This window comes from Grammomys surdaster, unplaced genomic scaffold (genome assembly GCF_004785775.1).
Source record: "Grammomys surdaster isolate TR1022 unplaced genomic scaffold, NIH_TR_1.0 251, whole genome shotgun sequence".
In the NCBI taxonomy this organism is placed as follows: domain Eukaryota; kingdom Metazoa; phylum Chordata; class Mammalia; order Rodentia; family Muridae; genus Grammomys; species Grammomys surdaster.
The window spans coordinates 2204231-2230632 of NW_021604692.1; the positions used below are offsets into that span (position 1 = coordinate 2204231).

General features: G+C 53.0%; 2 protein-coding genes across 2 annotated transcripts in view; one reads left to right on the top strand and one right to left on the bottom strand.

Moving 5' to 3' along the window:
• Mylk2 (myosin light chain kinase 2) overlaps positions 1 to 8102 on the top strand; it is a 10598-nt gene extending 2496 nt beyond the window's left edge. The window contains exons 5-13 of the mRNA XM_028774996.1: positions 1118 to 1223; positions 1616 to 1709; positions 3431 to 3540; positions 3623 to 3764; positions 5468 to 5538; positions 5661 to 5789; positions 6353 to 6505; positions 6613 to 6745; positions 8022 to 8102. Of these exons, the coding sequence (XP_028630829.1) occupies positions 1118 to 1223; positions 1616 to 1709; positions 3431 to 3540; positions 3623 to 3764; positions 5468 to 5538; positions 5661 to 5789; positions 6353 to 6505; positions 6613 to 6745; positions 8022 to 8102 (1019 nt within the window). The remainder of the gene's footprint in view (positions 1 to 1117; positions 1224 to 1615; positions 1710 to 3430; positions 3541 to 3622; positions 3765 to 5467; positions 5539 to 5660; positions 5790 to 6352; positions 6506 to 6612; positions 6746 to 8021) is intronic.
• A 9018-nt stretch (positions 8103 to 17120) lies between these two features.
• On the bottom strand, positions 17121 to 18429 carry Foxs1 (forkhead box S1). The gene has a single exon (XM_028774992.1). It carries the CDS (start codon positions 18355 to 18357, stop codon positions 17368 to 17370), a length of 990 nt encoding a protein of 329 aa, XP_028630825.1. The 5' UTR covers positions 18358 to 18429; the 3' UTR covers positions 17121 to 17367.
• Between the last annotated feature and the right edge of the window lie 7973 nt (positions 18430 to 26402).

Below are 26402 nucleotides of genomic sequence, written 5' to 3' on the forward strand. Positions count from 1 at the left end.
GAAGGAAAGAAGGAAGAAAGAAAGAAAGAAAACCGTACAGATAAGTGTAACAACGCAAACTTGCTGCAAAGTGGAGTCGGGGCTCTGTCTGAGGAAAGGTTCCATGTTAGTTGCTTTGAAAAGGATTGGTGGAGGGCAGTTAGGGAGCCACAGCTAGTTTGTGCAAGGGACCAGTGGCCAAGGAAGCTGGTACCGAGAGAAAGCTTTGGGGCGGTGGGAGAGCAAGCTTGAGCGGCAGGAGTGAGGGGATTCCAGCAGGGGTGCAGTTGGGCTGGGGGTAGGGTGATATAGGGTCAGGAGAGCCCAGAGTGTCCTAACACCCCCTCCTCCAGGCTGAGGTGCCCTGGGAGACCGGCCAGTCTGCCTGGCTCGCGGCAGAGTGCCACTCAGACAGGGTGGGAGGACCTGGCGGCTGGGCGGTGGCCAGGGGCCCTGCCTCCTGCCCCCGCGACTCCAGAGACCTCCGGCCTGCCCAGAGATCACATCCTTGGCATGACAGGACCTGAACCACCTCCAAGGGCCGTCTGATTTATTACCAGAGTGGCTTCCCTGCCGCCTCTGACTATTTTTAAAGGTTTCCATTCCGATGAGTCAGCCCGCTGGCCTTCGGAGCCCGCTATTCTCATAAGGCCCACTAGATGGCGGTGTTTCACCATCGAACTGCTGTGTTCCTGGGCGCCCCACCGTGGTGTGTAATCAGGTGGCCAGCAAGTGTCTCCACCCACACCGTCATTCAGACACAGCAGACCCACTGTCTGGGATTGCACTTCACAGCTGCTGTGTGGGCTTGTTCGGGTGTTTGGCTGTTTTTAATGAAAACAACCCCACTCCTCCCTACAGCTTGTATCTAAGTCCAGTCAGCTAGTTGTCTTTATCATTCTGCAGAGAACCCGAATCTCCATTGTTGGAGACAGATGTCTAAGGCCATTTTGGGTGTACAGGGCAGAACTAGAATTGTGTGGGTCTGATAGTCCTGTTGACCAGATGTTCCCCGGGCATCACTCGATGAACTCAATTTTTCTTGGAGGGTGAGGCAGATAAGGCAGGAGGCAGTGATGTTAAAGACATTTCCCAGAAGTCCTCACCCCTAACTAATAGCTCAACTCTGTCTTCTTAGATGATTGTCCGCCACCCCCAGCCCCCTTCCCACACAGGATCGTGGAGCTGAGGACCGGAAATGTCAACAGTGAATTCAGCATGAACTCAAAGGAGGCATTGGGGGGGTGAGTCAGTGAGCCAAGCTTGGAACCATGTATGGGGGCGCATCCAGACCCCTTGGCCCAGACACACCCCCTAGGACATGGCCTACATGATTGCACTTGCTTCTGTATGGTCACACATGTTATCCATTCGGTCTCCCAAAGTGGTCACTTTTTGGATGAGCCTTTGGCTATTTCTAGCCTGTTTCTCTTTGCCCCATGCTGTCCAGTCATCATCTTGGTAGAGCGACCATTGCATCAGGAGGGAGTAGGGGCTGGAGGGGTGAGCGGTCACAGCTTTCAGAGAAGCAGCCAGAGTCACCACCAGGCCTGTGCCAGGAGGAGAAGGGAGCACAGATCTTTGCTGACCCCTGGGTCTGGGAAGTACCCTCACTTCCAACTTCTTACCATTCTAGTGGCAAGTTTGGAGCTGTGTGCACCTGCACGGAGAGAGCTACAGGCCTCAAGCTGGCTGCCAAGGTGATCAAGAAACAGACTCCCAAGGACAAGGTAGTGGGGGAATGCTGAGAGACGTTCTTGGATAGACAGCTCTTATCTCCAACTACCTACAGTGCTAGGCTGGGGCCCTGGTGGGAAAAGTTTGTGTCACACAGAGAGAAGGATGGACAAACAGCCTGTTATAGGTGCCAGGTGTCCCTAGCTATAAACCACACAATCCCACTTCTCCAGGACTCTTCCTTCTGGGCCCTCTGTGCAGCTCAGGAGCACTGGGGAACATGGCTACTAGCTCCAAGCATAGCTGGGAGGGGTGCATTTTCTGTGTGGCTCTATCTTGCTCCTCTGTGTGGATCTTTTACTTATTTGTTTGATTGACTGATTGAGAAAGGGCTCACGTATCCCAGAGTGACCTTGAACTCACTTTGAAGCCATGACCCTGAATTCCAGATTCTTCTGCTTCTGCTTCCCGAGTGTTGGGGTCGCAGTGTTGGCCACTATATCCAGCACTGGGAATTGAACTCAGGACCTTCTGCATGCTAGGCAAGCACCCTACCAACTGAGCTACACCCCTAGCCTCAGATCTGTATTTTGACTGCTCTTCCAGGGCGTCTACCACAAGATCTGGTTCAGCATGGCTGCTCAGTGTCCTGTGATAATTCACACAACCGTATGCTGTGTGAGTTAATTGGAGCCAGCTGTTAGTTAATTGATCACTGAGCATTTTTTCCTTTGCCTGCCACCGTACCAGGTGCCAGAGGGATGTCACAGGACTGAAAAAAGTCCCCCAACCTCATGGGACCAGCACATCAGAGTATAGGGACAGATAGATGACTAAAGGCTGGAGCAAAATGAAGAGAACGACATCAGTGTTGAGAGGTGACAGGAAGAAAGAGAAGCAAGACAGTGGCGGGGGCTTTGGTCAGAGGGACCATGTTAGAGGTTAGGGCCTCTCTGGGGAAGCAGTAGGCAAAGTGTGAGCTGGAAGGGAGTGGGATGAAGGACAAAGAGATGTGGCTGGATGGTCTCGCACTGATGCCTGGACTTTAATGGCTGCCCTGGGATGCGGGCACAAGGAGAGGCCTGAAGAGTATCACGTGCCAATTTCGTGGTGTAAATATTCCTACCATAGCTTATGTCAGCTCACCAATGAGACTTCTGATCTGCACACTTGCTGAAAGTTACGAGTGACGGTTGTTTGTCATAGAAAGAGGGGGTAACAGGTTGTCTGGGTTTCTAATCTAGCTTAGGGTGGACCTGTGACAAAGGCCTTAATGATGGATGGTCAGTGGACAGACAGGGATGATTGCTCCTAGTTCTTTGTCCCTAATGCTTGGGTGAAGGTCTCTCTCTCTCTTTCTCTCTGATGGCTCTAGGTGAGTCAGTCATAGAGAAGGGTTGTACCAAGGACTTACTCAGCATGTGATAAATTTGGGGCTTCCTTAGATTCCCCAAAAGGAAATGGCAAAGATGGCTGCTCTGTATTTGAGAATCAATCCCATTTTAGGGATGGGGTTGAATAGGGTCTCGATCTAGGTGGGTCTTGAACTCTTGACCCTCCTGCCTCTGTCTCCTGAATTCCGGGATTACGAGCATGTACTACCACATTTGGCTTTGGAAACTGATCCCAGGTAACTACAACACAGTTATAGCTCTGCGGCAGGTGCTCAGGGTGAGGTTATAGGGAGAGCGTGACAGAGGCAAGGAGACAGCGGGGAGGAGGTTGGAGGTGGTGTTGGTGCCCAGTGGGTCCTCCTGATTTCCCTGATCCTCAGGAAATGGTGTTGCTGGAGATTGAGGTCATGAACCAGCTCAACCACCGCAATCTGATCCAGCTGTACTCAGCCATTGAGACCTCACACGAGATCATCCTGTTCATGGAGTAGTGAGTGTCCCCTGTGGGAGTTGGGGCTGGGTGGCAGGGCCAGCAGCCCAGAGCCAGTCTGCAGAGGGGTCTGTGCACACAGCATCGAGGGAGGCGAGCTCTTTGAGAGGATTGTGGATGAGGACTACCAACTGACCGAAGTGGACACCATGGTGTTCGTCAGGCAGATCTGCGACGGTGTCCTCTTCATGCACAAGATGAGAGTCCTCCACCTGGACCTCAAGGTAGTGGGCTGAGGCCTCCCGGAGCGGCCGTTGTCACAGGCTCATCTTTCTCTAGCTTCTCTCATTCCCTGTTCTCAGCCTATTCAGTGTATATCCCGAGTGCTGGCCAAGTGCAAGGGACAGAGACGGAAGGGTGGGGTGGAGAGAGGCATCCCTCAGTCTCAGCTTCCTTGGAGCTTACAGTCCGGTGTTTGCTGCACTCCAGCTGCTGGTGTTATACAGCACCGACCTCCATGTTGGCCTCAGACAGGTACAACGCCAGTGGGTGTTGCTCAGAGTGAGACCCTGGTGTTGTTGAGGGTCTACTTCATAGCAGCCGATGTTCTGGGACACCAGAACATGGAGCTCACTGAGAAGCCTCAATTCAGTGCACAGGAGGCAGCACTAGTGATGAACTCTACAAGGGGACTTTCACGTCCTGAGCTGACAGAGTCCCTTGCACACAGCTGACTAAGGACAGCCAATAGATTCTACACAGTACACTTACTTCCGTCAGTACTAGTGGCTGCTGGGAGCTTAGAAACCTTCCTAGGGCATAGAATGGGAAGAGGGGACACCAGGTATCTCCTGTCCCCGTGGCAGATGTTAGCAAATATTGAGCTGGAATGTTAATAAGCTCCATCAGCACAGAGTGGGTACCTGCGTTCGTTCATTCACCGAACACACAGGGCTTGTGTGGGACTAGGATGAACATGTCCCCTGTCCATCCTACAACGTCCAAATAATGAAATCCATTTTAAAAGGTTGTGAAAGGCACAAGAAAGTACCCAGGACACGCGGAGGGAGAAGATGGGAAAACAGACACTTGTCCGGTGGAGTTAGGGCAGTGGGTGGGGCGTCCAGCAGCTTCTGGCTTTGCTCAGTGTCATGTTCCGAGAGGGCGTGACAGTCTCCCAGTGGCTCCTGCAGGTAGCTCTGAGGACAAACACAGGAGAGAGGAGATAGTTTTCAGGGGGACCTGGGGGGAGGAGGGACCTCAGGAGGCCGAGGTAGGAAGCTAGGAGAGAGCCCGTGGGACTGAGAGGCATGAGCTTTGGAAAATGAGTGTCTGACTGAAGGTGCCTGGGGAGTGGGCTAGGAAAAAGTCAGAGGTGACTCCTAAGTTACAGGGACACGGGGGTCCCTGAGGAGTTAGGCTGGCTGAAGGCTCCATGGGCAGGCATCAGAGGTTCCTTGTGAAGGCTGAGTTTTGGGGGGAATAGAGTAGAGCCCCTAATTAAAATGCAAGGTCCTGGGAGAAAGGGCTCTGCCTCCAAGTGTGTGGCTTTCAAAGAAGCGTTTGTGTGTGGGAGGCAGGCACTGCCCTGCTGAGAGCAGCAGAGACGGTGTTGTCTAGAGGCTCCTTGTTACCTTACTCACTCAGGCCCTGGCTCTCCGGTTCCTGAGAGCAGTCCTTCCTGGCCTCCAGCTGGGGCACACTGTCTATCTGCAGACCTCAGTGTCTCCACCCTCCGCAGGACTGGGGGGAGGGAGATTCCACCTGAGCCTACTGGGTAGCCCTGTGCTTTGAGACAGGTTCCTCACGGGGCCTCAGCCTCCTTAGGTTGAGAGCATGCAGGCCTGATGGGTCCCTGAGTACTACCTAAGGATCCACTCCCACGTGTTGGGCCCCAATAAGGGGCCACGGTGGAGCTGGGGGGAGGGTGAGGGAAAGGAGGGTGAGCTGGGTCAGAGGCCGACCCGCGCCACCCCTGTCTCTTCAGCCAGAGAACATCCTGTGTGTGAATACCACTGGGCACTTGGTGAAGATAATCGACTTTGGCCTGGCAAGGAGGTACCAGCTGCGTGTGTCGGTGGGCGGGGCCTAGAGGTGGGCGGGGCCTAGAGGCGGGACAGAGAAGGGGTGGGATGTCTCTGGTGGCTGCTGGCAACTTGAACGCTCAACCTCACCCCCAGGTATAACCCCAATGAGAAGCTGAAGGTGAATTTTGGGACCCCGGAGTTCCTGTCACCGGAGGTGGTGAACTATGACCAGATCTCTGACAAGACAGACATGTGGAGTCTTGGGGTGATCACCTACATGCTGTGAGCCCGGGGAAAGTGGTGGCCACAGTCAGCAGGGGCGCGGGGATGGGTAGGAGAGGACAAGACTGGTCTTGGGGTTCTTCTGAGGTGGTCCTACCTTCCTGATCCTTCAGCCTGGGTCTTTTTTTTTTTTTTTTGAATGCTAGGGAGAACTAGAAAGGGGGACTTTATACCCATTTTATATATGAAAAAACTAAGGTCACCTAAAAGTACAACATCCCACCCTGGGGCAGATTCTGGATAGCAGATTCCCCATGTTCTGGGTGGGCACAGAGGGACAGTGGACATCTCCTTTGTGTGTGCTCACTTTGTGTTTCACACTTACTGTTCCTCATCTTCACTGTAACCCTGGGAAGCTGGGGTGATTATGCCCATTTTACAGATGAGAAGAGTGAGGCTCAGAGAGGGGAAGTGACTTGCCCAAAGTCACCCAGCCAGATTCAAACCCAGGTCTGTCCTGCTCTGGAAGCCCCGGGTCTTTCCAACACGAGCTGCCTCCTAGGCTCTGGCCCATCGTCAGCAGCTGCCGCCTCACTTTCTTGCTCTACTCTCCTTCCCTCCAGACTGAGTGGCCTCTCTCCCTTCCTGGGAGACAATGACACGGAGACTCTAAACAATGTCCTGTCTGCCAACTGGTACTTTGATGAGGAAACCTTTGAAGCTGTGTCAGATGAGGCCAAAGACTTCGTTTCCAATCTTATCACAAAGGACCAGAGGTGAGACTTGCCCAGGCTGGGGGCCCTGTATGTTCTAGGGCAGAGTTCGTGCCTGGGCCAAGTGGGCCTAGCACGGGCCTGGCCTCACCACACTGCCCTCTCCATAGCGCCAGAATGAGTGCCGAGCAATGCCTCGCCCACCCCTGGCTCAACAACCTGGCAGAAAAAGCCAAACGCTGCAACCGTCGCCTCAAGTCCCAGATCCTGCTTAAGAAATACCTCATGAAGAGGCGCTGGAAGGTACGAGACCTGGGGCAGAAGGAGGGCGGCTGAGAGGTGGGAGAGCCTCATTGGCAGCTCCAGCCATACCAGCGATGTCTTGCCAGTCTCTGTTGACAGGGCCTGGCCTTGTCTGGGAAACATGGACTTTTCCCTGGGTCCTGGGCTAGCTCCCACTCTAAACTGGAGTTGCTCACCCATCCTGCCTGCCAGGGGAGGATCATTCATCTAGAGCTCGGGCTCGGGAGAGCATCTCTGACCCAATTGCATCCCTCCTCCCTCATTTCCCAAATACTTAAGGGACAGCTGTTACTCCTAAATGCGTTCCTGCTACGGTAGAGCCAGGAGGCAGGAGCTGGGTCTTGAGGATTTAGCTTTCAGTGAAGGTAGACAGTTCTTAAGGGGATGGTCAGAGTGCCAGGGAGGGGTTATACTTTCATACAGGGTGTTGGGGGGGCAGTGAGGATAAACAGGTGAATCAAGACCTCAAGGAGAGAGGGGGCAGGGGTGGGGGGGAAGGGGGAGTGTGAAGCCTCGTGACAGAACCTGGATGGTGAGCGTGGGCCTCAGGCAGCAGGCTGTATGGCTGGAATAGATTAAGAGAGGTCGAGTGGAACAGGAGACAGGTGGCGGTTCTCAGCCTTCCTGATGCTGTACCCCTTTAATACAGTTCCTCGTGTTGTGGTGACCCCCAACCTTAAAATTACTTTTGTTGCTACTTCATAGCTGTAGTTTTGCTACTGCTATGAATTATAGTGTAAATATCTGATATCCAGAATGGTCTTAGGTGACCCCTGTGAAAGGATCATGTGACACCATCCCCCAAAGGGTTGAGAATCGCTGCTGCAGAGGGAGGAACTCATGAATTGGGATGAGGGGCTTCTTTTGTTTGGATCAAACAGTGTCATGGCACTTTTTATAGTCGGGTAGGAGGCACTCTGTTTCTCCTGGTCTCTGACCCTCCTTTAACGATGGGGAGATCTTTTAAAAGTCTTCTAATTTTTTTATTCTACTTTTCTGTATTATTTATTTATTTTATTTAGTTATCATTTACTTATTGTATGTATGCAGAAGGTACAGAAGACAAACTCAGGCCATGGCCTAGAGGTCAGAGGACAACTGTAAGCATCAGTTCTGTCCTTCGGGCTCCCAGGGATTGGACTCTGGCTTGGCTATAAGCACGGTTGTGTGCTAAGCCTTCTCTCAGGCCAGAAGGGGAAACTCTGAAGGACGCTTGCCCATACCCCACGTTCTCTCCTACCAGAGTGCTGACCAGGATTCCTCTCTTGTCCCCCAGAAAAACTTCATTGCTGTCAGCGCAGCCAACCGCTTCAAGAAGATCAGTAGCTCGGGGGCACTGATGGCTCTGGGGGTCTGAACCCCAGGAGCAGCTAAGCCTGGATGCAGCTGCACGATGGTCAAGGCTGAAACCACACAGCTCAGAAGGCCAGAGAGAGCCGGCCGGATCTCTAGAGCAGGCTGGTCAGGGCAAAGCTGCACCAGGCCCGGAGGCTTGGGGCTGCGCAGGTCTAGGCGATACCGCTTCCCCTCTGTGAACACCGAGTGTGGGCTGGAATCCGTCCCGCTACCGCCTCCTCAGCAGGGCTGTGGCCTGTCAGCCCCACCCAGACTCCAAGGACAGCCAGGCCATTCCCTAGTCTCTCCCTCGCTTCCCCCTTTGAACTGCTGCCCTGTAGCCTCATCTTTGCCCCACCTGGGGCGCCCTTGCCTGGAGCGGGAGCTGGGGGTCCAGCGGGTGGGTTGCGGTGGTGGATGGAAGCTTCTAGCGGGATAAGAATGCAGTCCAGCTGCCGGGGGAGACAGAGCAGGCTTTGTGTGAGAGGACCTCCGTGCCCTGCCTCACACTCCCAACAGATAGAGCCTCGCACACACCATCTGGCCTCCTGGCCCCCACCTTCTGTTTTTGTGACCACCAACACACAGGAACTCTGTGAGAGAAAGCCGGCTTAGGCATGGAGTGGTGGTGGTGGTGGTATCGGGAAGAGACCTGGGAGGCATGAGACTGCCCCCCACCCCCCCAAGTTTACTTGAGGACTGAGTCTTCCCACCCTGGCTACTCTCTGCCCATCCCAGGGGCATTCACAACCCCCAAATAACAGGATGAACCGGCCCACGAGGAGTGTGAAGCCATCCGGCAGATCCCAACCTGCTCTCAGCTTGCCTTGTAAATAAATACACAGGTTGGAGGCAGCCTCCTTACCTCTGCGCGTGCACACACTCGTGTGAGGTCACAAATTACTGCATTAATAGTGCACCTACTACGTGCCCGGCGGCGAGTTTTCACATCTATGCATAGTGTGGTGTTCACAGATGTAGGCTCGGGAGCCAGACTTCCAAACATGAGTTGTGTTCAAGTGGCTTCCTCACTGTGCCTCAGTTTCCTCTCCTAGGAGAGGGATGATGTCACAAGAGGAGAAGTATGCAGGGTGGCTCGTGCTGAACTCTAGTCGTGGGCCCAACATGGATTAACTCCTTATTTTTTTGAGGATCATGAGGAGGTAGACATGATTTGTATCTCACAGAGGGAAACTGAGTCAGGTGGTAAGACAGAGATAAGAGCTACTTCACGGAGAGGAGAGGATGATGGTGTATCATCGGTAAGATCGAGATAAGGGGGGTAAGGTGGAGGAAATGGGACTGGGGGTGTCCTTATCCACATTCTGTAGGCTCAGAGTAGGAAGGAACTTGAAGCCTGCTCAGTAAGTCTCCCTGTGAGCTCAACATTGAACAAGGTCGGACGGAACACGGGGCATCCAGGAAAGGCTAAGGATCACACAGCTAGGGATGCCTGCTACAGTAAGCCCTGCTTTCAGCTCTCCACCAGCCTTATCTAGGCCTCACATGCAGGCAGGGGCCATCTGCTCGAGGGGCAGCCTGAGGAGCAGAGTAGAGCCAAGCCCTACCACTGTGCAGACTTTCTAACTGAGAGGCAACTGAGCCCCAAGTGACACAGCGTGGTGCATGGGACTGCCAGAGAGGCAGACAGAAGCGGTGATGGGTGGTGAGCACCAGGTCCTCAGCCTGCACCCTTTGACGGAAAAGCTGATTTAAGGAAAGCTTGAGAGGCTGCAGGGAACCAGGATCAGTACCCAGACTGATCAGGCTCTGTTTCTGTGGTGGCTGCCGCCCTGCTACTCTAAGGTGTGTCCACAGGTTCAGACCTCAGTGACATGAGTACATCTTTCTCCTGCTTCCATGACTGCGGAGTCAGGCACCTCACCCGTCAGCCCTGCCTGCTGCCCTGCTCTTGCAAGCAGCAGGTACCACATGGGGTATGGGATTTCGGACTTGAGTGTGTCTAAGCATAACCTCAGCACAGGGAATGGAAAGTTCTGAAAACAGGGTTTGGGCTGTGAATGGCAGATGTACTAACAGCAGGCTCCCCGGGTCACACATGGCTATCTCCAGCAGCTAGGCCTAGGTTTCTACTGAGTGGTCCTCTCTGCCTCACTGACCCCACCCTGGCTGAGCATCTGGCCACACAGCAGGATGATGAGGGTGAGTCACCCTGAGAGGGGAGGGAAGGGATGAGATTCAGCCTGAGCAGAGATCCAAGGCTCAGAGGCTTAGATCGAACTAGGGAAACTGGGGAAACAGAGGCCACAAGAGGGAAGGCACCGCACCAAATACTTCAACTAGAACCCTGACTCCAAGAACAAGCTCATTTCCTTTTTATATTTTATTATTTTTTCTTTTTAGTTTTTAGAGACAGGGGTTCTCTGTGTAGCCCTGGCTGTCCTGGAACTCACTCTGTAGGCCAGGCTGGCCTCGAACTCAGAAATCCACCTGCCTCTGTCTCCCGAGTGCTGGGATTAAAGGCATGCGCCACCACCGCCCGGCTCTTGTTTCCTCCTCTCTAACTTGATCATAGTCTTAGCTCTTCCTTTTTCTGCAATTCCTGTAGCCATCATGGTAGTTGAGATGGGAGGGAGACCCATCTACCAAACTCCACTGCTGAGGGAACAGGTTCAAAGCCACACAGCTAGTTAATATGTCCTGGGCAAGAAGCCTCTCAAGAACCATAGGCAGGGAGAATCACCCTGCAACCACAAATCTACCCTGCTGCCCTTCTCCTCCCAGAAACATGTCTGCGTGAGCTTTCCAGGTCCCTGGAGGCAGAGAATACAGACTTGAAATATAGATTGGAGAGTGAAGGTTTATAGGGATGTCCCCCACTCTACCCTCTCCAAGACAGGGTCTCACTATGTAGCCCTGGCTATCCTGTAACTCACCAGGTTGGCTTTGAACTCACAGAGATCTGCCTGCCTCTGCCTCCCAAGTGAAGAGACTAAAGGCATGAGCCACTTTGCTTCATAAGGACGTTTTGATCTCTCAAAGCCTGCCCAGCGCACTCTCAGAGCTGGAGCCCTTGCCCTGTTGCGTAGCTGCATCTGCCTCTCTGGAGACTGGGACCCAAGCTCCATGGCTCTCAGTAGAGTTCTATCCCTGACAGTCGCTGGGTAAAAGGAGTCTGTACTCTAGATCTAGGTTAAGGAAGGCAGCAGTCCACAGCTGAGTGAGGACTGCCAAGTTGGAGCTAGACCTGAGTGTAGTCTGTGGCCAGAGCTCTGGGCCTGGGACCCTCCCATCCCCAGGATGCTAGGCTATGAGCCTCCCAGGCTCCAGGAAGGGCATATCCTGCTTCTCACAGTTCAGGGCCATGGCTGGTCCCACACAGTGTGTGTCTCAGCAATGGTGCATTGGCTGTCTGCTGCGTTACCAGCGTGTGCACCTTCCTGGAGCCCGGCTTGGGTATCCCTTTGGTCTGAGAAGGGTTAAGAACTTCCAGTGGACCCTCCTCCTAGCTGGGCCTAACCCAGAGAGTGTTCCTCCAAGGCCATTTCCTGCCTCTGGGCCTGGGCCAGGCCCGCAGTGACCACCCCCTGGGTCTGGAAGCCACCGAGGCCACATCTGGTTTGGATTACACCAGCACTGGTGACGTTGCCTTTTCCTGTCTGAGTCTAGTGGCCTTGAATTCCTCTGGCCACCTTGAACCCAACTAGGCAGTGGTGGGAAAAGACGCAGCCCATGCTTGGCTGCCCAGAGGGAGCAAGGGCAGGGTTGTTCTGGGAGGTGGGGGGCTGCTCTGCACCTGCTTCTCCTCCCCGCTCTGAGAGGAAGCACTTCTTGAACCGCAGCACTGTTTTGTCCATGTGTTAACCACCTAGCATTTCATCGCTAAGGAAACTGAGGCAGGGATAGCAGAGGAGGCTGTACCCAGCGGCTTCAGCAGAGACAGAACATCGAATCAGAATGACTCAGATACCTCAAGGTATACAGGGAAGTAATAGTTACAAGATTCCAGGTGCAGACCTACCTACTTGCTTTCAGGATCCTGTCTGTAAAATGGGATAATGACAACACCTGCTTCCCAGGGTCAGTGCCAAAGTCACATGAGATGCCCAGGCAGAGCCTGACGCAGGCTCCTGACCCTATATTTGGCGATTTCAGGATCCTCCACTGTGTTCCTCATACGATTCCAGTTGCAGGGGACAGCAGTGAATAGACAAAGCCCCTGGTCTCAGGGATCTTCTAGTGGGCAAAACATAGTGACCTTAGCCTGCACTGGCAGGGGAGAAGGGGGCAGAGGTCAGGAAACACTCATGGAGGATGCTTGATGGAGGCGGAGCGAGAAAGAAGAGAGCCCTGTGGATAGTGGTGGAGGGCTATCCAGATAGAGGAAGGGGTGGGCATGAAAGCTGCTTTGAGTCAGTGAGGGGAGAAACTTCGAACGCATGCTCTTACCCACAATCCCTAGATGGTGCTGAGTGAGGCAGGGCGTCCCTGGGGTTCTTTGAGACAGCTCATTGTGAGTGATGAGTGATTCATTTGTAAGCACAGCCCTACTGAGGTAGGGAAGAGGAAGAGTGAACAGGGCAAACACAGGGCAAGACCCTTCCCCCAAATCCGCCTCCTAAGGTGAAGAGACTTAGGTAGAGACTTAGGTTCTACAACTGTGAACGCCTCACAGTGGGGCCTCGGGAAGCCAGCATGGAGCTGCAGGAGAGGGAGTGTGTGGCATAGTTAACTGGACTTGGGCTTTGGGGCTTTTGGGGTGGCGGTAGCCAGTGACATGGACTGTATGTAGAAAGCCATCTGCAGAGAGGGGACACTCCTTGGTGAGCAGACAACAAGCACAGAGTCCTGAAAGCAGACAAGCTCATCTGAGCTGGCTGCCAGCAGGGAGGAAGGACTTGTACCTAAGTGACACTGGGCAGCCTTGGTACTGGCCTGGAAGACAGTGACCTGGGGCAGCCCCAGCCTTCCCGGCTACCGGAGTGACTAACGAGCTTCTGGTCTGCTTTTAGCCACAGAGCCACTTCCTTCTGCCCACTGACTGTCTCCTGAGTCACACACCCATTTACCAGCAGGGTAGGAACCAAGAATCAGGCACCCCAGAGGAGCCTCTTGTATATGGTTTTGCCTTGTGTGTGTGTGTACATGTGCATGCTTAAAGGATGGGGCACAGAAAAGTGGACCAAATGTGGGGACTTCCAGTGGGGATATTTTTTAATCTAACTTCATCTCTGTTGACCAAATTATGTATGAGGATGCAGATGAGATTTCCACATGCCAGTCCTGGGTATCAAAGACAGCATCCCCAGTACAGAGGAGGAAACTGAGGCTCAGATGGGTGAATCCACACCGAAAGGAAGTGGAAAGGACAGAATTTCAGCCCACAGAATCCCGTAGTCCTTTCTCTACATTCTGTCCCCTTTGTCCACAGCAGCTAGGCACTGCCTTGATAGGGGATACATCATGATAAGAGGACATAGCAGCCCCCAATACGGATTTACTTCACTTCACTATCATTTATACTGCAATCCCGAATGCTAGGCTCTGCTTGAAGCACTTTGCAAATGCTAACTTAGAGAATCCTCACACAATCCCATGGGGGTAAATGCCGCTTAATTCTGAAGGAAAACGGGGAGAGGAAGTGACTGTTCCCAGGCCGCACAGCTAAGACAACACTGATGGCAACCTTGCTTCTGGCAGCCTGGGTTATGGGTGATGGGAGCTTGGAGAGGGGAGGGATGCTGGCTGAGGCCTGGATTCCTGTGTTGCTGCACTCCCCACAGGCAGATGTGCCAGGCCTACACAAACTCCCCCTGCTTTCTCATTTCTCATCACTGTGGCAGCCGCAGGAAGCCGCCCTCCGGGGGAGAGGGTCTCTCCCCAGCCAAATGCTTTCTGGGGGTGTGGGAAGGCATGAGTAACTTGCAACTTAGGCAAGGGAATGCCTTCCTCAGTGAAGGAAGCAGTGGGTGGGAGGCAGGCCTGAGAGAAGCCCTATGCAAGAGTCCGTGAGGTGGGCCCTTGGGCTGTGGTGGGGACCCCCATCTATGCCCTTCTGATGCAGGTGGACACTTTGACCTTGGGCAGGCAGACCAAAAACCAGCAGGTAAAGACAGCCTAACAGGGTCACTGCATTTTGTTAGAGCAGGCCCTTCCTACTTCCTGGAACGCACATAATGTAAGAGAGTCAGAAGACACTCTGTCAACTGTGCATTCCAAGAATTCGAGCTGCTGTGATTAAGAACTCTGAAATATTCTTAAATACTGAGCCTACCATTTTAGGATTTGATTTCATCTTAGAACCCTTTCTGGTCTAATTTTCTGAAGAGGAGTAAATGGTCTCTGGAACTGGGGCCAGAGACAGATGAGTCTCCACTGAAGGCGTCCCTGAGGCTGTCTGATACCACATCCCTGACCTAAGCATTGTATGGGTGCATAGAGGAGACAGCTCTTGGCCTTGCTGTGTGACCTTGGCCTTGACATCTCTATCAAGATGTTCTGTCTAGTCTGGACTGATGAAGGGCGCTTACTGACCAGACACTCCACAACCCAATAGGGGCAATCAGGCAACATGTGGAAGGATCTGTTGGCCATAGAGAGAATGCGAGGGCAGGATGCCCAGTGGGAAGGCTCCCACTGGGTACAAAGCAGAGGGTAGCATGAGATTATGATGTCTAGGCTTCCTGGCCAAGAACCTCCAGAGATGGGATGTCCTTAAGGTTGTCCCCCAGGCCAGATACTCCCCTGAGACTCAGATACAGATCAATTTGCCCACTTCCTATTCATTGGACAAAGAGACTGAAACCAGAGCGGATGCCCTGGTCTAAGATTGAATGTAGGGTAGGCCTAGACCAAGATCCTACCTGGGGTCATCACCACTTCTTGACAAACAAGAAGTCTTGGGGGTTGAGGGCAAGGGGAACTTTGGCCAGAGCTGCTGACCTCTCTCTCTCTTTCTCTCTCTCTCTCTCTCTCTTTCTTTCTTTCTTTCTTTCTCATGCTTCCCAAGGGCCAAAGCAAGCAAGGTCTCAACCCACAGTCTCTCTATGAGCTAGCTGCTCTCTCTTGGGTGAAAATCTGTGGCAGTGGTCCAAGCAGTTCCCACTAAAGACACGGAGGAACCTGAGTCTCACCACTCAGCCCAAGCACAAGAAGGAACAGAGGCAAGAGCCTTTCTTGCAGAGCCTCAGGTTCTTCTTCTGGGACACAGACACGGGCTCAGAGGCTGAACATCCTTGGGAGGCTGGGCGTTTTCCCCAGCCCTGCTAGTTTCCCATCTTCCTACCAGCTAGGATACAGGCTGAGAAGAATCTTGGGGTCACCAAGGCTCCAGAGGAATGCAAAGCAAGGAACAGTGCCCAACAGAGAGAGGCCTCTTTCCCTGACCCAGCTGAGAAAAAAATCCTCACTAGGGACTTTGTCCTGTCTCTGTGTGTCCCCAGAATACTCCTACACTTGAATACTGACTCCATATCACATGAGACTCCCCCTTTCTCTGTGTACCTGCATCCCTCACTACATAGGACCCTGCTGTATTCCCTCCCAACAGCTCCCTGTTTTGCTGCTTGGGGTGCAGCAGGCAGGATAAGGAGGGGGAAATGAGAGGGGAGGAGGGAGAGTCCACCTCCCCCAGCTGGTCAGGCATTTTCCCACTCCCTTCTGGCCACAGCAAGCTTGGGCTCTCAGGTCCCCCTCCACTTCAGTCCTGAAGTCTGTGGGAACCAGACAGTTCAGTCAGGCCAGCCAGCATGCTTCCTCTAAAGCCCCAGGGGACCTGTGAAGGGAGGAGGGAGTCACAGAGACTGAAGTCAGAGAAGCTGTCCGGGGCTTATGGAGAAGACTAAGCCACCTGCCCAAAGAAGGGCAGCCACTGGGTGCCACCTCATGAGACATAAGGCCTTCTGGGTTCTCTATAGAAGACTCAAATGGGGGTTCACCAGCACTCTGGTTCCTCTGCCTCACCCCATACCCGCGGCCCAGAAGATGAGACTGAGATTCAGGAAGCCTTTCCCTTTTGTTCCTTGCAGTGCTGGGATGACAATGAGGTCTCAGCTTCCTGTCTGTTCCTCTGGTGGGTATCATGCAAACTGCCATGCGTCCTGTTCTACCCAAGAGAAGTCTCAGTTGTCTCTGCTCAGTACCTAGGGCAGCCATGGGTCCTGTCCCTACCCTCAAAGAAATGTGTTCATAAAGAATCACGGGTGGGGTGGTGAGATGGCTTAATGAGAAAAGACCCCTGAGTTCAATCCCAAGGACCCTCATGGTGGAAGGAAAGCATCGACTCCCACAAGGCGGCTCTGACCACACACACACACACACACACACACTCATAAATGAATGTAATACAATTCTGGAGAAAGTTACCAGGAGATCTCAGGGACCCAGGGACCCAGAAACCCAGGCACAAGGAACCCAGGAGCAGTCCTGTTACTGTGGGAAGTTCAAGTAAAGACCAGTGCTGCCTTTAAACCTTGGATCACCTGGTCTGCATGAGTGTGAAGGCTGTCTTGTCAGTTCTGGTAATGGGAAAGGCCCTCCTTTCTCTGGGGCCGTCCTATGCTGCCTTTGGCCCAGCTCTCCACTTTGTGCCCCCCTTCTGTTTTCATCAGAGCCTCACAGACCTGGGTACCCTTTACTCTCTGCCCCTCCTTTACCCCTGGAGCTTGGGTGAGCTCTGAGCCTCAGTTTCCACCATTGTAGATGGTGCTGATATTCTATAGAACCCAGACAAGATGTCAGAAACAAAGTCTCGGAGGGGACGGCAGTGGACATGCTGAGGCTCCATAGAGTGTCCAGTTGCATCCAAGAGTGGAAAGCAAGCCCATAGGCCAGCCCAGCTTTCCCATACTCTGTGGATCTTGGCTGCATTTCCCTCTGCCTGCCCTCATGCCCTACTTTCTCTTCCTGGGAAACTCCCCAAGAAAGTCCCCAACAGGAGAAAGCCTCAACCAGGATCTTTCCAGGTGGGTCGCCCCCCCCCGCGGGGCCCCCCCCCCCCCAGTACCTCCACTCCACCACAGTGCCCCACACAGAACCCAGCATCCTGGCCCTTAGCCCCAGCCATTCAGCAGGCAGACGCTTATCACCACACCGGCTTTATTAGCCCTGAGAACCACAGAGAAAGTCTTCAGGGTTCCATTTCCCCACATCCCAAGTTTGTCAGGAGGCCCCTAGGGACCTGGCTGATCGCTCACTTCTGCCTTCCGGTCCTCACAGTCCTTGGCCTGCCAGGGCTGGGTTCTTGCAGAGTAGCCTAGGTCATATAGCCAGTCGGAGTCTCCAGGGAATAGGTAACAGAAGCCCTACAAAGGGGCTGCTGCTGTCAATCACTCAAAGAAGAACATTCCTGGTGTCCGGTAAAGACAAGGGGGTAATCCCAGTGGATAGCCAGAACCTCCCTGGACAGGGAAGCTCCCAGCCACCCAGGGTTCCTTGGAGTCAGCTGGCAGGGGCAATGAGGCCCGGTGAGAGGCTGAAGGAGTCGAGGGTCCAGGGGTGGGGACTGCAGAGGCCAAGAGGTGTTCAAGGCCTGGGTCAGTCCCCATACAGAAATTCAGCGTCTGCATCCGGCACTGGTAGCTGTTTCCGATGCTCTCAGAAGCCACACCGGGAGTGGGGGCCTTGCTGAGACTTTCACCATCAGAAAAGGCAGACGAAAAGTTGAATGCTGGGCACGGTGAGGGCGAAGTGGCTTCAGAGAGCTCCCTTGGGCCTCCAGACTTTGCTGAGCACATCTCTTTGGGTCCAGTGGGCAGCTGGGGCCTGGCGTCACTGGTTGTTTGGCACATGTTGGCTGGCAAAGACCCCATCAGACTCCCAAAGTTTAAACCCTTGGGGTTTGGCACCTCTGGTGGGAATGGGTACAGTCTGCCAGTTGTGGTACTGGGGGCTCCTGGGTCCGGGCTGGTGGTTCTGAGGGGTCTGTGGTCTGCCTTGACAGGACCCTTGGTGCCCTGAGCACCTGTGCGCTTGGTGAAGCGTCTGCGTCGACGGAGGAAGCTACCATGCTGGAACATGTCGTGGCAGTCGGGATCCAGGGTCCAGTAGCTTCCCTTGCCTGGCTTGCGGTCATCACGAGGCACCTTGACGAAGCACTCGTTGAGGGACAGGTTATGGCGGATGCTGTTTTGCCAGCCCGGCCGGTTATGCCGGTAAAAGGCAAAGCGGCCCATGATGTAGCGGTAGATGCCACTGAGGGTGGCCCGCTGACCCGGTGAACTCTGGATAGCCATGGCAATCAGGGCTATGTAGCTGTAAGGGGGCTTGGTGGGCTCTGCAGAAGGAGCCAAGGGCTCTGGTGATGGTTGCTGCTGCATGCTGGCTGTTGTTGCTGAGACCGCAGAGCCAGGCACGGCATCCAGAGCTGGCGCTCTCCACAGGCTGCCCAGGCTGTTAAAGGACCCACTGGCCCAGCCTCCCAGCCTAGAAAGGCAAAAAGAGGTGGGCCCACCACGCTGCCCTTCCCTCCTCTCTCACCGCCCTTGTCAAGTCTAAGGAGGCGGGTAAGAGAGACCAGCAGTCGGAAGCTGTGAGCAGCTGCGGGGTGAAGAGGTAGAAGGGCAGGGACGGGCCCTGAAACTGAGTGAGACGGGCAGGCAGACAGACAGAGAGACAGAGAGACAGACAGACACAGACAGACACAGACACAGACACACACACGGGATAGAACCAGATATGCAGAGACAATTAGCGTACAGAGAGAGTGCAAGCCACAGCAGAGGAAAAATGAAGAATCCTGCAGAGAGAAGGAACTGTGGAGACATAGATAGGACCCAAGTTAGAGCAGGGGGGAGAAGGGGAGAATCTAAGCAGAGTCAATATGGAGTGAGAAAAGCCACAGGGGCTTCTCGGAGTATCCTGGTTCTGGCTTTTTCTCTCCTCCTCTGCTGTCTCCTTGCACTATGGAGCTCTCCGGGCTACACACTCTTCAGGCCCTGGGTACTGGCCTGTAGACTTTGGAGGGCTATCAGGACGATAAGGATGTTGTTGTTCAACCCAATTCCCCTGAGCCCTGGCGCCCTCTAGTGACCGATGTAGGGAGGATGGCCAACTGGACAGATCCCTCAGCTTCCCATCTCTGAAATGGAAGGAACTAAGATGTCAATGTCCAGACGATAGTGAGGATGCCACGGAATCCCTTAGAAGCCGGTTCCCTGGGAAAGCCTGGCACAAAGGAGGTGCTGGAAGTCCTGTAAACTCACATTCCCTCAACCTCAGCCTGGGGCTGGGGTATAGCAGAGGCCAGGACAAAGTCAGCCATGTTAATGGGTCAAGTGTTTTCTCCATGCCCCTCCCCAAGAAGTCTGTGGTCAACTGTTGTGGGCTTAGCCAGCTCACACACCCCAATCACACTCACACCTCAGACCAAGACTGCCGCAGAGATCTTCACAGCTTCTAATGAACAGAGGAGGGTTCTGATGCTCAGGGAGGTTAAATAACTTCCCAAGGTCGAACAGTTAATGAATGATAAGCCTGGCCTTAAAATCAGGTATTGTTTAACTTCTTAACATCACTTCATCTGTGAGGGTCAGGAGTGGGGACAGTCACAGGACCCCAGCTGGAAACAAGCTGTGAACCCCAAGAGCATAAACACCACGCTGTTTTGCTTTGTCCCCTATATCCAGCACAGGGCACTGGAACATAGCAGCAACTCAATAAACATTCCTGAAATGACTGGAGGGAGAAAAAGGAAAAGAAATTTGGTTCTTTGTTAAATCATATCATTTTCTCCCCATAGAGTGGCCTGTTGGCTGGGGGTGGGGTTCAGTAGTAACATGCACAAGGCCCAGAGGTTAATACCCAGCACAAAAAAAGAAAGAAGGAAGGAAGGAAGGGAGGAAGGAAGGAAGAGAGAGAGAGAGAGAGAGAGAGAGAGAGAGAGAGAGATTTTAAGAATCCTACAAATAAGTCCAGAAAAGGAAAAAAAAAGTTACCTTCCTCACAAGACAGGGGAGGTCAGAGACGGGGGCTACTTGTTGAAGGTTCTCCTTTCTGTCATCAGAAGTGTGTGATGATCAGCGGGCTATGGGAGAAGGTAGCCTCTGGTCTTGGACTCTGCCTTAGAGCTGTCTTCATTTCGCCAAAGACAGAGTCCTCCAGGTATTGGTGCTGGTACCCAAAGCCCAGGAGTCCCCAAAATAGAGGTGAGAGGTAGAACAAAGGGCCTGAAAGCCAGAGCACCCGGGTGGCAGGGCTCCACCCAGGTGGCAGGGCTCTGAGCTATAGGTTGGCTCTACTCTAAACAGGTCTTAGGGTCTAATCACTGGGACACAGTGCTACAAAGCCAACTGGAAGCGCTTTATGACAGGGTAAGGCTGGCTCCGAGGAATGAGCTGTCCTCATGTTGGCCCACTGACAAGTGACTTTATCCTATATCTGCCTCAAATTTAAGGGGCCTCCAGGTCAAGTTCCAGCTGACTCCCAAGCCCTGCTTCCAGTTCTTCCTGCATTCTAAGGCTCTGTCCTCAGGGCAGAGGGATGAAGATTATTTTGGATTTCACCTGTTAGTGACCTGGTTAGATATCTCCACTGGCTCAGGGAGAGCAGAGTTGAGGATAAAGTCCAAACCCTATGGCAGCCTGCTTTTAGTAGATGTGAGAGAGGAAGCAGCCATCTTGGGGCTCATTCTGCTGCGTCAGAAGGTGAGGATGCTGCTGGCGGTGCTGGGCTGGGGATCTTGTGAGGCCTCAAGATACAGGAGTTTCCAGTGCAGGAGGAGCTGGCGAGCAAAGACCGCCTCCACCTGAGGCAGCATCAGGCAATGAGGCAACCCTCTTCCCACATTCTGGGTGGGAGACATGCTCGTCTCAGAACCACACAGACCAGAGAGTTGTGAAAGAGGGGAGCTGGGACTAGGAGGAGCTGGGACTAGGAAGGATCAGAGAGAGGCCATTTGGAAGGGGTTGGAGAAGAGGGAGTGATTGACATGAGGCACACAAACCTCTTCTCCGGCTGGTCTAGAGGACCTGGATACTCCTCTCCACAGCCCAGACTGATGCTCAGGCTCAGGGTGGCCATCCTTAGGCCAGCCTGCAGTTCTACTGGCACAGAGACAGAGAAGGGCCAAGAGCTCTGAATCCCCTAGTGCCCACCTTGTGCTCACATCCTGTGTGCCCTATGCCAATTTCCATGTCTTTATCCCTGCCTACCCCATGCCTGTCTACTCCATGCTCTAGTGTGTGTGTCCCTTGCCTCCTACCCCTATGATCACTCTGTGACTCTGTGCCCACCCCTTGCTCATTGCTATTCATTAGTGCTTGTCTTGTGCCCACTGTCCCTGATGGCCCACTTTAAACATGTGCCCAAGTCCTGTGCTTTTTTGTCTCACCTCCAAGGGCCAAAGATGTCCTTGTCTATGCCCCCATGGGCCTAAAAGAAATCTACCACCAGTCCTGATAACCATGTTTTGTTTTGCTTTCTCTCTCATCTTTGGTGCCTCTGTGCAGTGTCTTTTTTCCCAGTGATGCCTATTTTGAGGCCACCTTCCTTGGCCCACAATCACAAGTGCATACTCTCCCCTGCCCAGACTGATGTGCCCATGTCCCCTGGGGCACACTGTGGGCGCTTACCCTGGAAGAAGCAGCTCATGTCCAGCAGCTGCCAGGTATGCTTGCTCTCCAGTTGGGTGCCAACACGACGGCACCCAGCTCAGACACTTTGTGAACATGCCCTTGGGCACCACCCAGAGTAGCAAGCTGGGCTCCAGATAGCCCTCGGGCAGGCGTCACACCACTCAGGCCACCAGGTTCATGCTGCAGCTTTCTGCCCAGCACAAGGTGGCTTTGCACATGACAGCATTACCTTAGCACTGTACAAGAGCTGCACGTGCCGCCAGCAGTCTGCAGGGAAGGAGAGACAGGGGAAGGAGGAGCGGCTCCCACCTGCCCCCGGCCCCACCAGCCCCGATATCCACAATGCCAGCGCTCTCCTTTGCCCTCAACACAACATGGCACGCACACAGATGTCCTCCGCTTCCCACCACAGGAATTTTTGCCATTTTCTCCTCTCAATCAGCAACACTGATAAATAAGTCTGGCAGTAGGAATAATAGATCCCATTGTAGAAGCTCTGATAGTCTGAGGACTCACTCAGTACTCTTGTGTGAGTGCTCCTCTTGTGTGTACGAGGATCTGGGTTCCATCCTCAGCACCGGATACAACCAGGTGAGGCCTCAACTCTGAACAAAAGCTACGGGCAGCTACAGAATGCTGATGGCTGGATAAATAGTCCTCTCAGGGAAAAGCACACCAACTAATTATGCAACACCAAATGGTAAGTCCTGAAAATGTATATATACAAGTATACATTGTACAGACTGAACACCAAATGGTAAGTCCTGAAAATGTATATATACAAGTATACATTGTACAGACTGAACAGTACTTACATATTTAGGAATAAATACACACACACCATAACCACTACCATCAATAACAACAACAAAGAAAGAAGAGGCCGTGAATTTGAAAGAGAGCAAGAGGCAGAGTACAGGGGAGGGTGTGGAGGGAGGAAATGATGTAATTATAACATCTATAAAATCATTAAAAACAACAAAATAAGCTACCAAAAACCAGGCATGACAGCGTGAAGTTGTAATTCCAGTATATGGGGGGTTGGAGGGGGAGTAGAGACAGGAGGATCAGAAGTTCAAGGTTCTCTGCTACATAGCAAGTTCAGGCCAGAATGGGCTGTACCAGACTCTATCCCAAAACAAAACAAACTAAAGAAAAAAATCATCCCAAACCAAAGGAACTCCTCTAGATTAGTGCCAAGGACATTGGGAGGTATGACTTAGGGTCTGGGATTCCAGGAGCTGCTTCTTCAGGTAGAGCCGTTTTTTAAAAAGATTTATTTTTATTTATGTGCACATGTGTGTGTCAAATCTGTGCCTGTGGAGGCCAGAAGAGCCCATTAGATGCCCTAGAACTAAAGTCACAGATGAGTGTGAGTCAGCCACCAGACACGAATGTTAGAGACCAGGCTCCCATCGTTTGGAAGAGCCAAAAGTGCTCTTTATGGCTGAGCCGTCTCTGCAGCCCCACCAGCAGAGGTTTTAATGGTAGCAGACACAGTAACAAGGTCAACAGCTCAGCACCTCTCTTCTATCAGGAATGGCCCTGAAAGTTCAGGTTAGGGTCTGGGCTCCTGCACCAGGCTGGCAGAGCCTGTCCTCCCCTGCTGCTGGACAGCGGCCACCTGCTAGTAACAAGCCGCTGAGCTCTGGCAAGGTGAGGAGCACAGATTACCACCGTGTGAGGTGTCTGATTCCAAAATGGGATGACGCTGTATCTTCCACGAGGAGCTGTGAGAAGGCGTAGGTGGGCACCTGCCATCAGTCAGGTCCGCCAACACAAGCTGTGTGGCCTCCGGGACTGGGTGCTTCGGCTCAGAGGTGCAGGGTAGCTGTTCCCACCCCTAGGTCTCCTCCAGTTCCACAACTGGTCAGATGGGAGGGCCTTTAGAGTCCTTATCAGGGTTTCTGAAGTCCTCTGAGGTCACTGGGCTCTAAGAATATCTGAGGTTTTGTGTCTGCTACCCTGGGAGGGAGGGTAAAGAGTCAGAACCCACTTCATCTGGGCACATCAAACCTTAGATCTAGGCCAGAGAGGAGAAAGAAATGGGTGAAGAGATCCAGCCCATATGGTGCTCAGGCAAAGGGCCTGGGATACAGGGGACTTCTGGCCTGCTGGGCCACTCCTTGCTCTTTTCTTCTGTGGCTAATCTGAAGCTATTCTGAGCATCAGAGAGGGCCAACTATGAAGATGGAAGAGGAGACCAAGGTCAAGAGGAGTTGCCAGGCTCTTTCCACCTGAGCAGAGAGAGCACTGGGAAATCTGAAGGCCAGCTAAGGCTAGTGGAACCTGTAAGAATCAACGAGGGTGTTGGCAGGCATCGATTCAGATGCTGGGGAGAGAGGCGCTGGAGGGAAGGGTCTGGAGGCTGACACAGCTGGAGTCACAGGTAGACTGGATGCTGAGGGAGCACCGGGGACATGGGAGATGGGGACATGCCAGTGAGCCACAGATGCTGGAGGGACATTCACAAGGACAACAGATAAGTAGACAGGAAAGGGGAGGCAGGCAGGCAGAGGGGACCAGTGAGGGAGCTGGACATGGAAGGGCAAGTAGGGCAGCAGGACGGACTGTGCGCAACGGGAGGGGTGAGTGTGGAGATGAGAGCCTTGGGGCAGACAGGATGATGGAACTGAAGGCTGGGTGGGTAATGGGGCAGACAGCCAGGCTGGTGGAGGGGGAGGAAGGATGAAAGTGACCATGGCAGGAGGGACACAGGCAGGTGAGGGATGAGGTGATGCTAGAGAGGACGGGGCTGCTCCCAGGCGGGACTGAGACGTGCCTGAGCTGGCCAGGCTGGCCTGGTCTGACCTGTAGGCTGGCCCACTCACTTCCCTCAGGGGCTCCTCATCTCAGTGAGCCTGAAGCTCCGTAACTGTATTGAGCAAGGATGGGTCCCAAGAAAAAGAGATGACGCCGGAGAGAGTGACCAGAGTCCACTACCTGTCCTCAGACAAACCCAGTGTCCTTCTTTTCAAATGTTTACCCATTGCGAGTTCAAGGCAGGGATGTGGGTACCTGAGTGATGTCCGGGTGGCTGTACTCTCAAATGTCACAAAGTCTGTACTCTTGTTGAGGGCACAGTGGAGCCGGGTCTACCAGACGGAGGGTTCCTTCCTGTAGAGAGCCCTCCAGGTGCTTGCCCTACTGCACAGCCAAGGCCTGAAGATGAGTGGGAGACTCTCAGAGGAATGGCCTGGATGGAGCTGGCGCTGTGACAACATATGTCCTATCTCCCTTTCTCTCCCCTTTCTCTCTTCTATCCCTTCTGACAACCTGTATTCTTTCAGCCTCTACTGTATTCTAAACAGAGCTGGGAATTAGATTCGGCCCATGATGAAACAATCCTTAAATTCTCTCTGTCTGTCTCTGTCTCTGTCTCTGTCTCTGTCTCTGTCTCTCTCTCTCTCTCTCTCTCTCTCTCTCTCTCTCTTCTCTCAAGATTTATTTATTTATTTAATGTATATGAGTACACTGTAGCTGTTTTCAGACACACCAGAAGAGGGCATTAGATCCCATTAAAGATGGTTGTGAGCCACCATGTGGTTGCTGGGATTTGAACTCAGGACCTCTGGAAGAGCAGTCAGTGCTTTAACCTCTGAGCCATCTCTCCAGCCCCCAATCCTTATTCTCAAGGGGCCCCTGTGCAACAGTAAATAGTAAGGTGTTAAGTATAGACGGACTGAAGGGAGGTGATTGCTAATCCCTAGAGTGTCCTGTTCAGCGCTTTGCATATTCATTCTGGATGAGAATAAAGACTTCTTAACTTTAAGAAAAGATGACAGGATATAAAAGGGTGGTAACTTTGTTGTATACAGAACCATGAGGCCTTATCTTTCCTGATTGCCAGGATGGACAGAGGTGATGCTCCCAGCTCCAATCACCACAGACGATAGTGATGGGAATTTTCTTAAGCGGCCCTATATATGCATGAAGCACCCAGCACAGATATGGGCCCAGAGCTACAGCCTACTTGTCATATTTACTCATTGTAGGGAGGACAGCCCATCTCAAAGGCACGGTGGGTTCAGGGCAGAGAGTGCTGGTGGGTGACGAGAGTAACCCTTGTGTTATCCACAGCTGTAGTCCCAGTAATGGGGTGGTGCCTGGCACACACAGGGTGCTCAGCCAGCATCTGTTAGGCAAACCAAGCTGTACTTCAGGTGCATGGAAGGTTGTGAGGTACAGTGATGTTCCTGGATCAGCCCTGACAGAGTCCTGCTGGTTGTGGAAGGGCGAGGTGCATTTAGGGAACAGTGAGCAGCCTGGGCCTGGACCAGCTGGGCGTGTGAGTCTGAGGGCGTGTCCATACCTGGGCGTGTGAGTCTGAAGGTGTGTGTGGTTCTCTTAACAGGGTTGTTCAGTTGTATGGAGTCTGTCAGGTTCCCATGGAGTTCTGAGTTCTGGTCACACCGTTTTCACCAACCCCGCCACTCACTCTATGCTCTGTTCTCTTTAGAACACTGCTGCAGATAAACTGTGGCTTCATTAACCGGTGTTGACTCCTGCAAAAGCCCACTTAGTAGACATTCTTCCAGTGAGGTGTGATATACTTTCCTGCGTCAGAAACTCTAGCCAGCACTTTACACACACACACACACACACACACACACACACACACACACACAAGAGAGAGAGAGAGAGAGAGAGAGAGAGAGAGAGAGAGAGAGAGAGAGATGTCTATTTAAAATGTGGCCTTACAATACATGCTTCTTTGTACTATGAGAGCTAAAGTAAGGCCTGCTTTCTTTCTTTCTTTCTTTCTTTCTTTCTTTCTTTCTTTCTTTCTT